Source organism: Sinohyriopsis cumingii, chromosome 12, assembly GCF_028554795.1.
Source record: "Sinohyriopsis cumingii isolate HCF-2022 chromosome 12, ASM2855479v2, whole genome shotgun sequence".
NCBI classification, from domain to species: domain Eukaryota; kingdom Metazoa; phylum Mollusca; class Bivalvia; order Unionida; family Unionidae; genus Sinohyriopsis; species Sinohyriopsis cumingii.
This window is the reverse complement of record NC_142972.1, coordinates 104,268,716-104,287,705: the sequence shown is the minus strand read 5'-3', so window position 1 is coordinate 104,287,705 and position 18,990 is coordinate 104,268,716. Positions and strand designations below refer to the sequence as shown.

General features: G+C 37.6%; 1 protein-coding gene across 2 annotated transcripts in view; it reads right to left on the bottom strand.

Annotated features, from left to right (window-relative positions):
* The window catches only part of LOC149787162 (uncharacterized), a 39,513-nt gene that overhangs the window by 6,438 nt on the left and 14,085 nt on the right, over positions 1-18,990 (bottom strand). For both annotated transcript variants that reach the window (XM_089977662.1, XM_089977663.1), the window contains exons 4-5: positions 14,547-14,806; positions 1,862-2,138 (exon numbers count right to left, since the gene is read on the bottom strand). In XM_089977662.1, the coding sequence (XP_089833788.1) occupies positions 1,862-2,138; positions 14,547-14,806 (537 nt within the window). The remainder of the gene's footprint in view (positions 1-1,861; positions 2,139-14,546; positions 14,807-18,990) is intronic.

The window sequence follows — 18,990 nt, the reverse complement described above, 5'->3', positions numbered from 1 at the left end:
ATATATCTCTATCTTGATTTTATAAACCAGCCAGTCATGATCCACATACAAGATTATATATATATTGGCCTTTGTTAAAATCACCATGAATACCATTATGATGTTTAGTTTCATTGTTTGATACCCATTCACATTTTTACAATGATTCCTATGATATTCTTAACCACTTGAATGTATAATATTATGTTTGGATTCTCACGAACAACCCTACAGTTCCTTTTTTATAAAATATATATTGTCTTAATTTAAAGGTTTTAATCATCTAAACATTTTTGCAATAGTAAAAGATGATTACATGATATACAGGAAATTAGTCTTGTTTCAAATCCACTGGCTTAAATCCTGGGTTCATAGCAGCAGCAAGACACTCAATTTAAGTATAATTTGATGCTTCTCTATGGCATTAAGGCAATTTCTAAGGCCACCCTACCCACCCATAAATTACTAAAATGATCAAGTGTACAACAGTAGAAGTAAAACTTCTTGATGAAAAGCACATATAATATGGCTCTAAATGAAGCTGCCAATGCACAAAGGCTGGTTTTGGAAATGTGTCTGACTTGCATTGTCAACAGCAGTGCTAAAACGTAAGCATCCTCTATACCAAAAGCTATCATTTAACATTAGCAACATTACTATTCAAAATACTGCTTCTTGCTTCAAATCACTGTATGTACATTATATAAGAACCATACTTAAAAATCAATCCCAGGCTGATTTGTAAGTCTTTTTAAGGCTAACATCAAGCAAGGTTAAATGCTGAGGCTAATGTAAGTTTGTTTTAGGCTAACGGTTAAATTTTAGGCCTTTTCCTATGTTTGAGGCTGGCTTTGAACCCTGTTAAATCTTTCAAAAGCTGTTGCACAATCCCCCCATAACTGAATTAATGTTCCATACAAAATGAACATTCATTATTATTTGCTATTCCCAACTGTTTCTAGAAAAGCGTGTGTGGCAAGAACTCAATGCAGTAATTTAAACTCAAAATAAAATTAAATTAGAATCTTTTGTAATTATGGATGTTAAGGCAAAATGCCTAGTCCAATTGGTTTTGGTAGACTAAACTGCATTTTTGATTCAGTTAATTCGTTACTTTCTGATACTTCAGTGTCTTTCAATGAGAGATACTATCAATTTTCTGCAATCCGTTTTTAGTATCTGGGAGTAGTAAAGGATTTTTCGTTAAGTGTTGTTTATCTGACCAACTTGCATGATACTCAGGTCAAATGCTCTTGTTTGCTGCTAAAATTTGATAACAAATATTATAGCTGGTAGCAGCTGATATAAGAATATTTACTGACATACAGTTTCCATTTAAAATGCTCTGTGTTACTCAGTTTTGTCCTTTCTTAGATGGGTCAACTATGCTATGTACAGTATGCTATACGATCTCAATGACAGACTGCATATTTTGAGACACCACTTTCTGTTGGTAGATTGAGGTGGTCTTCCTTCATATGCTCTCTATGACAGAATGCATGTCTCAAGTACAGTATGATATACGAGCTCTGTGACACACACCATTCTTGAGTACAGTGTGAGTATCATCTCTATGATAGACTGCATATTTTGAGTGCAGTATGATATACGATCTCTATGACAGACTGCATTCTTGAGTACAGTATGATATATGATTTCTTTGAGAGTCTGCATGTCCTGTGAGACAAGTTGCTAATGACAGATTTAGGTGGTCTTCTTTAAATATGATTTTATTTGTATTTCAAAGGAGTGTAACAATAAGATCATTAGTATTCAAGCCAAATATGAAATTACAAAATTTATCCCATTACTTAAATACTCTCCTACTCAACAACAGGATTTAAACAGACTAAATATACATTAAAGTTACTTTGAATCTTACCTATGGGTTGTAATGATAGATAATGTGACTCCCAGATGTGCCATAGGAGAATGGGTATCCCCTGAAAACCTGTCTGTCCAACAACCCACACAATAATGTCATCTGGGCCTGACGATGGTGAGCTCATTACAATGACAATATCCATTTGTAGTTTCCTAGCCATTGCAACCACCACCACATGGTCTGCCCATTCTCCATCCCTGGCCATTCGTGTACAGTAGTCATCATATGTTTCATTGTAGATGAAACCATCCAAATGTATGGTGCCTTCAGATGCCTGAGAAGATGAGAAACATTCAGTTCTGTACTAGTTAACAAAATCGATATTAAATTTATCATACTAAGACAAGGACGCTGATGTTTTATTGATCCATCTTTGATTAGCTTATTGCGTTTACAACATGAAAAGATTTTGTCATAAAATCATTTAATGTTTCACATACGTATTTCATCATGTAAGTTATATGAAACTAAAAAGCAAACATTGTCATGGTCATTGATTGCATGGTGTGTTACGTGAGTTGCTGATTGCTGAACGTTCATTGCTCATTAAGTTTCAAACTCACGCAGTAAAAGCCTAGAGAGACACATAAGGATATAGTATGAAGTGATAAATTTCACCAGGATCAGCCAAATGCCTGCCTAACCAAACAAGCGTCTTAATGATTCAGTACCATTCCATACTAGATCATTAACACCTTACAACTAAAATAACCGAATCTCCTTTAAGGTTTGATCCTCAAATACTTTAAGAAAGGAAATGTCTAAGTAAATTATGTTTCTCCGAGAATACTTATCCAATCACGTTATGTTAGGAATATTAGCCTGCTACCTCACGAATCCAGCTCTACTAAGGTCTCACTGGATAGTTTCGTATTTTGACACCCCCCGAATTTTTAAGGTAGAAGGCATGAACCTAATTATCACAAGCCTAGCATTTATAAATTCACACAGAAGCTAAATCTGTAATGTGGTTGAGATTTACTTTGAGTTAGGCTTGGAAATGGGTTGGCTTGTTAGTGACTGCCTGTCACAGTTAGACGGGCATTGGAGATCAAATGCTGCGTAACTTGGGCTGCAAATGAGCAGCCGACTTGGCTTACATATTTACATGTGTCTGCTACAGAGGTAAATATCTAAAAATCTAGATGGTTGAGGGGTGATGAAAAGTATACTGATTTGTTATAGTACTAGTGAACTTTATTCATGCATAAGGTACATACTGATTCTTTTAGCTGCCTTGTCACAGAAAAATATTGAATATAGCTCTTTCGTGTCCAAAATGAATATAAAAAAGAGGGGTTGGTGGCAGTGTTGGTTCAGTATAAAAGCCACCAGATGCATTAGGAATCAACCTGATTGCCGCACTCAAAATCTCACACCTATGCTTTCTACAAAAATTATTAGTTTCTTTTTATTTGTAGCTTCAGTGTAAAATTATTCTCATTTGTCTGCAACAGGTCGTTGTCAGATGAACATTCACCAGGTAAACTGTCCAGTGAGACCTTAAGAACTGGTGTCATTTTTTCAGTTTTGTCAAAGTGATTCAACGTGTCATAAATCATTTCATTATTAACTCCATGTCTTGAATTTGTCATAGGTATTCCAAACATACACTTTTTATAGATTTGATATCACTTAATCACAGTAGAATAAAGGAGTTAACTCAACACTGTTAGAGTAACCAGGTATTGCTCCTGATACATTCTGCTAATGAACAACAAAAGCCTTATAAGTTTCATGCAAGGTGATTTAATTAAAGTATTTCACATACTTATTCAGTTTCTCAATATTTTCAGTACATACTTAGTATAATTTCCTAATTTAATGATGATTGCCTTAATTTAATGCTTTTACATACATATCTACTCATGATGTAATGTTTCAATACAGAGATTTCATCTTATTTCCAGAAATTTAAGTTATGATGACCTACATAAAAGAAGTTCAGGGTTTTATTTTCTTGTAGGCCTCAAGTGTATTGGACACACCTGCCTAAGTCATAAAGATTTCCTTGGGAGTCAGCCGCACCAATTGTTGTGGAGATTTCACAAGAACAAATGTATCTGGATCAGCTTCATTGGAGTTTTTGGTGAGTTTTGTGAAATGAATGTCCCTTTTTACATTGTGTTATTTTTCCTCTCTTCTTTTAATTTGCATGATTTTCTGTTTGCTTTAGATTTGATTCTATGCAGATTAAAATCACTAGCAAAACAAACTTCTCTAAATAGCGGCAGGTTCAGCAATAATATGTGATGGCCAGTGGAAAAATGTGATGCAAAGGTGACCTTCTTAGTGTTCTTAAAATACATTATCCATAAATATTGGTTTATCAACAGATAGGATGAATCTATGTATAGAATTTCATAGTTTAAATTTCCCAACTGATGTGGTTTAGTTTGCAAAGATTGGTCCATACATTTTATGTTACCTGATGAGTTGCCTCCCTTAGTCTAAGATTTCTCTGTTTTATTATAGATTTGACATGAAATCAGTGAGAGAGTTCTGGTCAGTTTATATATGCTGTGCATCGTTCAAGTTCTTAGCATGCACATTTTGCAGTTACTTTACAGGAGAATCAGCTTGGCTTTTTTGCATTTTTTATTCCTTACATTTTGAGATTTCATAAATAGTACTCTTTTTGTTGTGAGATATCACAGACGTCACCAGGCACTAACACTACATGCTATATTAGCTATGAAAAATGATGACATTGACTTGTTATAAGGAAACTGTATGTTTAAGCATGGAAAGTAAAATGAAAGTATGAAGGTGTCTCATAGCTGTTGCTCAGTATCATGGCTCTCGATCATCGACAAATGCCATACATCATAGGAAACACACAAATGTGAATTTTACACATGTTGAGGTTGCGTTTTATTCAGAATTGTCCAAAGTTTTGAAACTGAGAAGCGTTTCCCCTAATCCGACTGGCATATAAATTCTTAAGGTCTCACTGGATAGTTTCGTATTTTGACAAGCCCCCACCCCCCAATTTTTTAAGGTAGAAGGCATGAACCTAATTATCACAAGCCTAGCATTTATAAATTCACAAAGAAGCTAAATCTGTAATGTGGTTGAGATTTACTTTGAGTTAGGCTTGGAAATTGGTTGGATTGTTGTTTGACTGCCTGTCACAGTTAGATGAGTATTTAAGATCAAATGCGTAACTTGGGCTGCAAATGAGCAGCCGACTTGGCTTACGTATTTCCATGTGTCTGCTACAGAGGTAGATATCTAAAAATCTAGATGGTTGAGGGGTGATGAAAAGTATACTAATTTGTTATAGTACTAGTGAACTTGATTCATGCATAAGGCACATACTGATTCTTTTAGCTGCCTAGTCACAGGAAAATATCGAAAATAGCTCTGTCCTGTCCAAAATGAATGTGAAAAAGAGAGTTGGTGGCAGTGTTGGTTCAGTATAAAAACCACCAGTTGCATTACGAATCAACCTGACTGCCGCAGTCAAAATCTCACATGTATGCTTTCTACAAAAATCATTAGTTTGTTTTTATTTGTATCTTCAGTGTAAAATTATTCTCATTTTTCTGCAATAGGTCATTGGCGGATGAAAATTCACCAGCAGACAAACTGTCCAGTGAGACCTAAATATAAAAACGTTTAATCCTGTCTATTTTTAGATCGACAAAGGGCAGTAACTCTTGCCTGTTACAATCCCTTGATATCAGCAGGTGTCAACAGTTTTTAGCTGTGTGAGACACTAACATGGATGCTTGTATGACAGGGAGATTTGGATTGTTTCCAAGTAATGTGATTGAGTAAGTATTCTTGGAGAAAAAAAAATTCTCCTTTTGAAAGCATTACCCAAACACATTACGTTAGGAGAGTAAGTAATAGTAATGGATGCTGAGCGTCAGACCTTCTGGGGAGGAGTGGTTGGATTCCCAAAATAACCCATTCTCCTATTGACACAAGCAACACAGTCTGGGATACTTTGATCTGAAACTCTTATATGGCTGAGAAGATAAATTTGAAATCTCACATAAAGAAAAGTTTCGTCGTCAATTCCAGTGAAGCTAACAGGCTGTGTTGATTGATTTGGTTGGGTCTGATGGACGTCAGTGGTGCTGCTACCGGCTCTACCCGATCCAAGTGTGTCTCTACAACCCTAAATGTCTGAGGTTAAACTCGAGAAATTTGAATCTGCAAGCCTGCCAACAGCTTCTAAAATATCTCGGATTGAAATATTGCATTCAAATTCGAAGCTCAGAGATGGCTCGAATCTACACGAGGCTAGTCTGATCTGATAAAATGTCAGAGTAAACCAAGCGTACGACCCACTTCAGCCAGGAATAAAGGTCGTGAAGCATGGTATCCTGTGTTCTGGCTCACAGAGATTACAAAAACTTCAAAGCAGTAAACTAAATGAGCCGATTCTGATCTAGTGAGACATCAGAGTACACCAAGTCTACAACCAACTTCAGAAAGGGCTTGAAGTGTGATATTATGTGTTCCAGCTCACACTGGAAGCATGCATCATTTGCATGTTCCATGACATATGTATGTGCTCTTCAAGCGAGTCCTTGAGAATGTGAAAAGGATCTTACATAATTCTGTTCTCAAACTGTCTGTAGAAAAGAGTGAGCAAGGGATGTTTGTCTATCAACAGACAAGAACCCTTTTTTGGCTACAAAGCCCTTGTTATCATGAGAACCAATGAACCCTCCGATCCAAACGGAAGGGAATTCGGTTCAAGATAAAAGCGTATGCAGCCCTCTTATCCTGAACATAGAAGCTAATGCTTTCGGGAAATATGGTCTGTATGATAGTGACTTTAGCTGTTTGTAGGCTAGAGGTTTGATGGGGTTAGAATCGGGTAATCTTAAAACCCAGGACTGGATCCCTTTGGAGATAAAATAAGGGATAGTGGTTGAAGAGACCAATATTCTCTAAAAGATTTGATAGGTCTCTATCCCACCTAAAACATATTGCTATGATGCCAGAATGTGTCAAATATCATGGGGCGGTAGCCTTTAGTAGCGACTGGAACCCGACTGTCTTTCCTCAGAAAACAGAGCCATAGTGAAGTATGCCAGTTGAGGGGATATAGGCACGCAGAGGCATGTTACAGGTGGTTACTCTCAAGATTCTCTCCACAAATGAAGATCTGACTAGCATGTAGAAGAAAGCCGTCGATTCAGGTTGGATGGAATCTTCCTGGGTGTATTATCGTTAGGGAAAGTAGATCGGAAATGCATGACTTGTCAGCCCAAAGAGAGGCTATCAGAATCATCTTGCAATTCTGACCTTGTAATTTTAGCATAGCAGGAGGGGCGGCAGAGATCCCAAACCTTCCCAAATGGCTGACAGTGCACTCACCAACCCAAGCTCTTGTGCCTGGAACTGGGGAGATGAACCAGATAGCTTTTGATGCCACCTCATTGCCAAGAGGATCACTGGATGTTATTGAAGTGCATAAATCCGAGTGATGACCAATTGATGGAGGGGGCCACTCCATGTGAAGGACATGACCACCTCTGTATTCATCTAAGGTCAAGTCCGTGATGCAGCCAGAAGGTGTCTAATTACAATGCTGATATGGAGGTTGTAGCAACCACGTAGAAAATACCAAGTCAAAACACACTGCCCGAGGAGTGGTTTGGTAACTCTCTGTTTGAGGAGAAGGGTCACCACCAGAGTTATCGGACCGATATCTCCCCAGGTGCGATGTTTACAGAAATGAAAGGCATTGATGACATCCTTCATTTCTAAGGTGTTGATGCATAAAGGCCATTTGCCAGGTGTCACTGACTTTAATGAAGGTCAGCAATGGGAGGGCACTCTCACCGTGCAACCTGGTGTCAGTTATTTACATTATTCTGCAAGGGATTCTTCAGCGGGATTCCAATGGTCTGCCAACCTGGATTGCCCCACTTACGGAGTAATCGAATTTTGGGTGTGATCATGAATGATTAATTAAGAAGACAAAACGGGGCACCAATGTGCTGGCAAAGCCTGCATAAAGTGATGGCCAAGTGGCATCAAGTCCACTACCTTAGAATAAACAGATAAGTTGAAAGAGCTCTCCCAATGAAATCCAAGTTATGTAGTTCTGTTGGAAACAGACTCGACGAGTTCAATGATTCTGGAAGTACGAACACAAGGGAACATGCCAGGCCATAAATGACTGTTTCTCCTCAGAAAACAGAGCCAGAGTGAAGTCTGCCATTTGAGGGATACAGGCATGCAAATAGACGGGTGGATACTGACATGAAAGTATGTGTCTGTCAAATGAAGACTGACGATATACTTGCTCTGTTGGACAGATAGGCAGAATGTCCTAGCCATTCCCCATCTTGAATAGGGTGAGGAGACCCCAGTTGATACTGAGCCTCCAACTGCTGTTTGCATTTAGAAAAGCAACAGTCCTGAATAAAATGCTGGGGAATGTGGCCTTAGCACCTTTTATGACCGACCGTATCCTCTATTGTGAAAAGACACCCATCTCCCGATCTGATGGTGTATTCGTGCATCGTGGGGATTGCTTATGAACAAAACCCACAGCCCCTTCAACTAACCTGGATCAGCGCCTCCCCTTTCTGAAGGAAAATGAAGGTCCAGTGAGCTAAAAATTGGTTTCATGTAGTCACTGTACTACTGCGTCATAGGAATCGATGTAGGTGCACATGTGACGAAGGGGATCACCTGTACTGAGACCACTTTATATTCCATCACACTGACAAGGACTGAGAGTATTTCTAAACACCAGTTTGGGTGGAGCAGCGAGGAGGAGGGGCAGTAGATAAGCAACCTGCCTACAAGCTCCCTCTAATCTTCCTCAAGAGCAATGGGGGCTTGAACAGGGTCACCCTGAAAGGGAGGGTATGACAAGGCAGAATCGATGTGGATCGTACCTATGTTACATGTCGTATCAAGAAGAGACTGGCCGGACCCATCAAAGAGTTGGCCATGTTATGGTGAGCAGCCCTGGTCAAATACCCTAGCAAACCTAGCCATCGCCTCCCAAGTGATATACCACATTACACATGAAGACTATTCCATCCTCAGAAAAGACAGATTTGTCGGTGACTCATCACCCTCACTGTGTGCCGGGTCCTTATCGGACTCAGCTTCAAGCTCGGCATAACTCATGTCGGGTAGTTTTCACAGCCCTGTTCAAGACACGAGCTCTCCCTTGAGGATAACCAGTGAGTAATCAAATATCCGACACTTCCAACACGTCCTGTCTTTTCGGCACTGCTGCAATTGCCAGCTATGTCAGCCTTTCAAGCCCCGACAACATCACTGGCCTTTTCAGGACTGCCAGCCTTTCCAGTACTGTCCGCTGGTGTAAACGGTGTGAGCTCAGCCTAAATCGACTCAGCTCAATGGGTCTTGAAATGTATAAGATCCAATGGATCTGGTATGAATGTACCTGTACCGGCTGCACCAGAGGCATGGTTGTATGTAAAGATTTTTCATTGAATGTCCAGTATGGTAATGACAAGATAGCGGCAGATGTTAAAGGTACTGACAGCTTTGTTAAATGGATGGATCTATCGCTAAGATCTCCGTATGAACACTTTGGCTAGATTGCTGGTGTTGGTTGGACCACTGGTACCAGCTGGGTTGCTGTTGTCAGCTGGATGACTGGAAATGTGACAACTGGTATCAGTGTGACCGTAGTATTATTACAGATCCAACGGATCTCTCATTAACCCTTGCACCAGGACTTACAGTCTTCGCAGCGATGCTCGGGCGTGCGGGAAGGCTTATGCCACATGGGCTGCCTAGAACGTGGGAACATTCCCCAGTATGCCGGTATCTCCAACCACACACCATATGTTGTCTCCCTTGCTTTATTCCGCCTTTCCATCCCTTCAGTGCTGAACAGGGTGCTGGATGTGCATGTGCATGTCATGCACGTAGTAAACACTCCTCCTGAAATGACACAAGAAAAGAGTTGGTGTGGGGTTTAACGCCATTTTTCAGCACGATAGGCTATACATGGCGGCCAGTATTAATGGTGGAGGATGAACCCGGAAAACCCCGGAAAGAACCACCGACCCACGAGAAGCTACTGGCAAGCTTTCTCACATGCCCACATTGGCTGAATCTTAGACTCGAACCGCCGCAGACAGAGGTGAGATGGCAGTGATCCGTAACGAAGAGCGCTTTAGACCACTCGGCCACTCGGGGCCCCCAAGAAAAGAGACAACAAAGAATAGATAAGCAAATTAGAATGTGACTTACTAGCTAATAGAACAAATTATGTAACCTGGTAGCCCAGAGTGCCACTGATTACATATTATTGACACTATATACCAGAAACAATATATTCATAATACAACACAGTAGGAGCCATGGCAGACTTTCAAGCTTTGAAACTGCATATAGATCATTTAAATTAATACTCTGCAGAAATGACAAAAAAGACACAAACTAATGCAGAAACTAGTAACTGGTTGAAATTACACTGGTCTACATTTTTTAGAAGTCGTCTGCTTCAAAGATAAACTGCAATTTGTTATGGATTTTTTGTGCTGAATTCAAATATGACAATTAAAACAACTGATGGGCTACTGTTTCCAAGACATTTAAATTTCTCCATTTTACGTCTATGTATATTGTGTACATGGTAGTTTTAATCAAAAATTGTAAATCTATGCCTTTCCATGTGTTTATGGGAGCTTTATGTGATAATATTTCACCTGTCCAGATTATGTAACACCATAAAAAATAGCAACAGGGTTCTATTTTGTTATGAAACAAAAGGCACAAAGCTATTATGTATATATAAGTACATAGTTTAGTCCTTATTCAGTGTCTACTAAGCGCATCTTGGCTTGTCTCTTGTATTCATAAAATGGAGCATCTCTTGTCACTGCCCAACAACAGGTCTACAAGCACTGATGGCTCCATTTGCCCTGATAGGTTTCTCCATTTTTGCAATGATCTGGTGAAATCGCTTGCCATGCTCGTCACTCACTGCACTGCAGTTCAGTAGAATAAAATCTAGATGAGAGTGCAAAAAAAATGCATCTTTAGTGACATATTGCAACCTAAGCTTTTGTATGCCTTGAGGAGGAATTCCACCAACTCTCTGTAGTTGTCTGCCTTGTTGTCGCCAAGAAAAGCTGTTGCCACTAACTGGAAGGCTTTCCATGCCATCTTTTCTTTTCCATGCAGTGCACGATCAAATGCATCATCTCAAAGAAGCTCACAAATTTGAGGACCAACAAACCTTCTTTATCTTAGCTTCACCTAACCTTGGAAATTTTCCATGGAGGTACTTGAAAGTTGCTTGTGTTTTGTCCATGACCTTGACAAAGTTCTTCATTAAACCCAGCCTGAGGTGCAAGGGTGGTAAAAAAAATCTTCCTTGATTCAACAAGTGGTGGATGCTGAACACGTTTCCCCCCAGGCTAAAATGACCATTGGAGTGGCCAATCTCTCATGATGTAGCAGGAATCTCGCACATGACTATCACATTTGCAGAACAAACAGCAGTACTTTGTGTATCTAGTCAGCAGACCAAGCAAGAGAGCAAGAACCTTCAAATCACCAAAAAGCTGCCACTGATGTTGGTCATAGATTATGCATGTCAAAAGTTGTTTCATGCTTTCGTAGGTTTCCTTCATCTGACTTCATGACCAACTGGAACTGATGGCAAAACATTGGCATTATGCAGCAAAACAGATTTAAGACTTACCTTCAATGAATCAATGAACATGCTCCACTCATTTGGATCATTAACAATGTTGAGGGCTGCCATCACACCACTGATATTGTTACAGGCTACAAGATGACCTTCTGTGAAGAAGAATGGGACAAGATGGGAATGGGATAAGATCCTTTTGACGGAGATTCTAATGCTGTATTCTGGAGCTGAACAGCTTTGTCTTAATCTTGAATAGTTCCAAATCCCTGACAAGGTCATTCAGTTCATCGTGTGCTATGAGATGTGGTTCAAAGGAGGAGAATGGGAGAAAATATGGATCATGTGACACTGACGGTTCAGAACTTTTTGATTCTCCTTCTATTCCTCGTCTGACTCAAGTGAGAATGATTATGGTGCATGAGGAACCGGTCGTCATTATCTGTGGGTTACTGGGTATATAGCTGATGAAATGTTTTGATAATGCACATTCCACTTTTTCTTCTTTGAAACACCTTTCTCAACTGGAGGCACAATGCAGAAGTAACATTTACTGATATAAGTTGTTGGCTCCCTCTAAATCATTGTCACTGCAAAAGGCATAGATTTCCTTTTTCTGTTCAACCACTGTCAAAGATTTGTTGCACAACTGTTGCAGCATGTGTCTGTGTGGCCCACCTCTTGTCCTGATGTCCAGTCTTGCAGCCAAAATAAAGGGCTTTTGTGATGAAAAGTCACTTCAACACAAACATAGCAGAAGTTATCTGCATTGTTCACACAAGTACAAAGCATCTCTGCTCACTCTGGCTAAACAGAAATGTGTCTCTTTGCAAAATCAAACGCTGACAAATTAAAGTGCATGACACTATGATTTTTAGAGCTGATATATAGCAATTTGTTCAGCAGAGTTATTACTGCATCATCCATGACTTCTAGGAATAACATGATCTAATTCATATCATGTATGACGCAATACCAGCTTGAGATTGCATCATTTATTGTTGTGCCTAAAAAGCAAGTACTGTCCAAACCTTGTCATAGATTTATTCATAGAGCCAGTCAAAGATGTAATTTAATCATTTCAGGTTTACATTGTGATCAATTCCCTTTATAACTCACTTATCCTCTGTCATTCCCAAGTCAAGGTTAATATATACTGACCCAATAACATATCTTTAAAGCCAGATCCAATAAACAATTTCAAGCATCATTTTCGTTCTCAGTGACCCAGAAAGTTTGACTACATTTATTTCAGGAGCATTTTGTTTATATACCATTATTACTTGGTCACTAAAACAAAGCCATAACTAGCTTACCCATGACCATGTCGTACCATAAACGTATGGTCCTATATTAAGTTTATGCACAATGCATTGCTAAAGAAGGAACAATGTACAGATACTGTAGACAGAACCAGAGTCATGGTAGACTTATGCACTATGACACAGGAGACACAACTACCGATAATCAGAAACTGTAATATGTGAAGTTACTAGGTCTCTAAAATAATACTGTTGTAACCACATTATATAGATGCTGTAGCAGAAACAATGTTTACATAATATAAACAAAACAGGAGTCATTGTAGACTTCCATGCTCTTAGGTTTCATAAAGAACTTTTAATTGAAATTTTGTTAAATGACACAAGAAATGTAACTAAAGCATAAACTATTAATGGGTCTGTCATAACCAACTGATCAGTGAAGTGTCATCAGAAAAATATTGCCCTGTTTTAAGCTTATACTGCATGCGTAGTTAATAATTAAACAGTAATTCTAACATAACAGCGCGAAAGATAAATAAACTAAACATAATTATCAAGTAGCACTACAGAATTTTGCTATGAAGAGCTCTGTAATGGATGGAGTAAGCGAATAAAGTCAAACTAGAAGCGAATGAAGTTGAAGTCACCAGTAATGGGTCTGTCCTAGCTAGCATATCAGTGAACTTAAACTATGATAGCAAGGTGGGACGGTGGTCCTACAAGACAAAGTCCCAACAAGTGACAAATCTTTCCAAAAATTGCCAGCAATTGTAAACAAATGTAGCTCAATAAATAAAACAAAAATAATTGCGAAATGAACGTTGGATGGGTAAACAGAGACACAAAAAATGCTGGATTGTACGAGGCTATTGTATTGCGTGTGTCTCAGTGCACAGTGAAGCTCAAAATTAGCAACACCTGGTGGTATCAAGGGAAGGTAATTAGCAAGAATTACTGTCCTTTCTCTATTTAAGAAAAGATAGGATAAGATGCTTTTTCGTCTTTAGTACAGCTGGATTTGCGAGGTAGCAGGCTAAAATTCCTATCGTAATGTGACTGGGGAACGTATTCGAAGGAGAAAATTGTTATATTAGTCAAGTACTTAACAAACAAATATTTTCAAAGTATAGAATGCATACCTCTCTCTCTCTTTCTCTCTTACACACACACACACACACACACACACACACACACATATATATATATATATATATATATATATATATATATATATATATATATATATATATATATATATATACAGAGAGAGAGAGAGAGGGCAGAGAAGAGTGCAGTCCTTCAAATCCTTGAATCTATAGGATAATGCTTGATAATAAGAATATTATTTTTATAAGGATTACTAATCAGCATTATCATATACGTCAGAAAATTTAAATGTTGTACTCTACGGTGATTCAAACCGAGGTCTGCAGATAAAAGGTACCCATCAACCAACTTGTATGCACAGACCCGTATGCCATTTCAGTCAAGAGTCGCTGTTATAGGCATCAGTGCATAACAGAAACACCCACATGTCAACCTAGTAATTAATATCTGTACACACCAATTATGGACTTCTCTAGCTATATATATATATATATATATATATATATATATATATATATATATATATATATATATATATTCTATGCAGAGAATGGATACCTGTTTGTGGGATGGTACAATCATGTTTACAGTTTCTATTCGTCAAACCATTTTTGTACATCTGAGATAAGATTTGAAAAATGGTCCATCAAGTTCCCCTTTTTGGTACAGACAACATAAAATTTGTACTTACATCCAGTACTCTATTAGTCCTCATGAAGGCAACTACCTCCTGGCGTAGCTGTTGTGGTGATTTTTGTACACCACAATCTAAATGTTGAAGCTGACTGGATACAGCCTCAAAAAAGCAGTTCCCATTAGCGGGTGTTTCATCATGAATTTCCAGCCCCATTGATAGACAGTTTACTTCCAGTGTAGACCGACTTGAAGCAGCAGCTTGCTGTGACTTGTGTAGAATCTGACACATCAATTTAGGGTTTGAACAAGGCACTCCTGCAAACAAAAGTTTATATATGCTTGTTTACATGGTCTTAATCAGACAGAAGCTTGAGCTTCAATAATTGAAATTAAAAAATGCTTTTCGCTACATCAGCACGCCACAACACCTATCTAAACTGTGGTTAGCGGCCATTACAAATTTAGTGATCCAAGTACCAATCAAACTTTGTAGCTATAGGACAACCAGCTTGAAATGCTTAGTGGCCATTGCAAATTTAGGTGACTTAGGTATAGTGCTGAATTAATGACCAATGGTGACAAAAGCCAATTTTTTCTTTAACAGTAGTTCAAAAGTAATTTTCATAAGGCAGAAGGTTAATTCAATATTATTTAGCTGTTAACAGTCATTTTTTGCTTATACCTCAGGCCTGACACAGAAATTCCCATTGGAATCTTGCTAAATCCAAAGTCATTGCATACTGCCTTAACCCAAACTGGCTTCTAAATTGACACAATAAGCTTTCTAAACCTAATGCTATTGTATACTACCTTAACTCAAACGGACTTAGAAATTCACATTGGAAGCTTGCTAAATCTAACGTCACTACATAATGCCTTTAACTTAACTCAAACGGACTTAGAAATTTACACTGGAAGCTTGCTAAATCTAAAGTCACTGCATATTGCCTTTAACTTAACTCATTGGACTTAGACATTCACATCAGAAGCTTGCTAAAGCATGTCTTTATACACTGATCAGACTCAAACTGGCTTATAAATTCAAAGTCTATAGCAAGCTATATAATGACAGGACTCAAATTTACATATAAATTTACTATCTGAAGCACGACTGATAAAGATTCTATACTGTCACTCTACTGACAGTTCTTATATTAACAAAGCCTAAACCATACTTGTATTTAAGGTAGTTCCAATGACAGTACTTGTACAGACGGCTATTCCAGAGACATACTTTAATTGCGGGCACATGTAAAGGTACAGTAAGTTATTACACTTGCCAATTAAAGGATGTAAGCCACAGTAAGTATATGTGCAGGTAATTTATAACATATCAATTATAGATTGTGAGCCACACTACTCAGAAGTACAGGTGTTTCTTGTACTTGTGACTTATAGACTATGAAACACATTAATCAGAAGTACATCTAATTTATAACACGTGTCAATTATAGAATGTGAGCCACACTAATTACATATACATGTAACTTATTTTACATGTAATTTATTATACTAGTTAATTATAGGCTGTGAGCCACACTAATCACATATATTTTACATGTAATTTATCATACAAATTTAGGTCACTTAGGTATAGTGCTGAATTAATGACCAATGGTGACAAAAGCCAATTTTTTCTTTAACAGTAGTTTAAAAGTAATTTTCATAAGGCAGAAGGTTAATTCAATATTATTTAGCTGTTAACAGTCATTTTTTGCTTATACCTCAGGCCTGACACAGAAATTCCCATTGGAATCTTGCTAAATCCAAAGTCATTGCATACTTCCTTAACCCAAACTGGCTTCTAAATTGACACAATAAGCTTTCTGAACCTAATGCCATTGTATACTACCTTAACTCAAACGGACTTAGAAATTCACATTGGAAGCTTGCTAAATCTAACGTCACTACATACTGACTTTAACTTAACTCAATTGGACTTAGACATTCACATCAGAAGCTTGCTAAGGCATGTCTTTATACACTGATCAGACACAAACTGGCTTATAAATTCAAAGTCTATAGCATGCTATATAATGACAGGACTCAAATTTACATATAAATTTACTATCTGAAGCACGACTGATAAAGATTCTATACGGTCACTCTACTGACAGTTCCTATATTAACAAAGCCTTAACCATATTTGTATTTAAGGTAGTTCCAATGACAGTACTTGTACAGACGGCTATTCCAGAGACATACTTTAATTGTGGTCACATGTAAAGGTACAGTAAGTTATTACACTTGCCAATTAAAGGATGTAAGCCACAGTAAGTACATGTGCAGGTAATTAATAACATATCAATTATAGGTTGTGAGCCACACTACTCACAAGTACAGGTGTTTGTTGTCCTTGTGAATTACAGACTGTGAAACACATTAATCAGAAGTACATCTAATTTATTACATGTGTCAATTATAGACTGTGAGCCACACTAATCACATATACATGTAACCTATTTTACATGTAATGTATTATACTAGTTAATTATAGAATGTGAGCCACACTAATCACATATACATGTAACTTATTTTACATGTAATGTATTATAATAGGTAATTATAGGCTGTGAGCCACTTTGCTCAAATTTACCTGTAATTTGTAACACTTGTCTATTATTGGATGTACGTCACACTAATCACATGTACATATAAAGAATTAATGTAGAACCTAACTGTTGTCTAATCATAAAGGGATTATGAATTAAATTACATGTTCCCTCTATTTGGTATGTGTTATGTGTTGTCCACATGTATGGATAGATGGTGCCGATGTAATTTTCAAGTCCCAAATTATGGTTTTTAAGGCCACTCTGCCACTGAGTTGATAATTTTCATTCGCCATACTGAATTCTTTGTTGCAAATGTAATCATTTTACCTTTTATGTTGAGAGCAGTTTATTTGTTATAAATACATCTGTCTCAAACTTGGTATATTTTGTAATGTAATCACTGAACAGAGTATATAACACAGTAAAGGATTAAATCTGGGCTATTTGAATAGCAAGTTTAATTTTAAATAAAAATGATATACGAATCTGATCAAGTAACTAATTTATGGAAAACAGGATTTTAGCAATCGGTGACACATATCATATGCCACAATATACTTGCAGACCTACATTGGTAAAGAACAACTATATCTAATGTGGCGGTGTGAAAACAACACAATTAAAACAGGAATGGAAAATTGTGGTGGTGTGAAAACAACACAAGGAAAAACAAATGGAAAATTGTGGTGGTGTGAAAACAACACAAGGAAAAACAGGAATGGAAAAATGTGAAAGCAATGTGAGCTGAATAAAAACATCTGCCACAAGTGGGCCTGATATCTCTCACTGCACTTAATAGAAAACCAACAGTTGACCATTTCACTAAGCAGGTCTACGTAATATTATACAAGTGGACCTGTTATCGCTCACTGCACTTAATAGAAAACCAACAGTTTCACTAAGCAGGTCTATGTAATATTATACAAGTGGGTCTGATATCGCTCACTGCACTTAATAGAAAACCAACAGTTGACCATTTCACTAAGCAGGTCTATGTACTTTTGTACAAGTGGGCCTGATATCGCCACAAGTGAGCCTGATATCACTCACTGCACTTAATAGAAAACCAACAGTTGACCATTTCACTAAGCAGGTCTATGTAATATTGTACAAGGGAGCCTGATATCGCTCAATGCACTTAATAGAAAACCAGCAGTTGACCATTTCATTAAGCAGGTCTATGTAATATTGTACGACACTGTTTCCCACATGTTATATCATGATATTGATTTGGCATATTTTAATTGTTTCTAATGGCATGCTATAAATAGTATCCTGAACATAATCTGAACATAATCAGACATATAGTTGCTATATCGTTAACAAGCTCAGTCAATTAGCTGATAAATATATTGTCAACAAGCTCAGTCAATTAGATGCTTGATATATTGTTAACAACCTCAGTCAATTAGATGCTTGATGTATTTTTAACAAGCACAGACAATTAGATGCTTGATGTATTTTTAACAAGCTGAGTCAGTCAGAATCACGTTCACATAACATCAAATAATATGTGTGAATTTCAGTCATAATCATCCTCAACCAATACTGTGATGAAAAAGACCTATTTGACAAGTCTGATCAACAGCATATCAACAGTAATCTATAGAGTGATAAAATAATCTGTATATCAGATGTAATTCCAGCTAAAAATGTTTGATTTTGTTTCTGGCATGCAAAAAGGCATCTTGCCAATATTAGCCTATTTACTAGGGGTTAAATGATAGACCTGAACTGTGTATCGAAGCCTATGATATTAATTATTATCTATACAAACATGAACTTGGTGGTCTCCATATTTTGACGGTCTGTAAGTGGTAATGTGGTGCCGATTTATATCTGTTAACATCTTGGTGTTACTTCTAGAATGCAGACTACGGACATAAACGTATCATCTGTTCATAAACCGTTCTCATCCTCGACAATAAATAACAAAAACTTCTG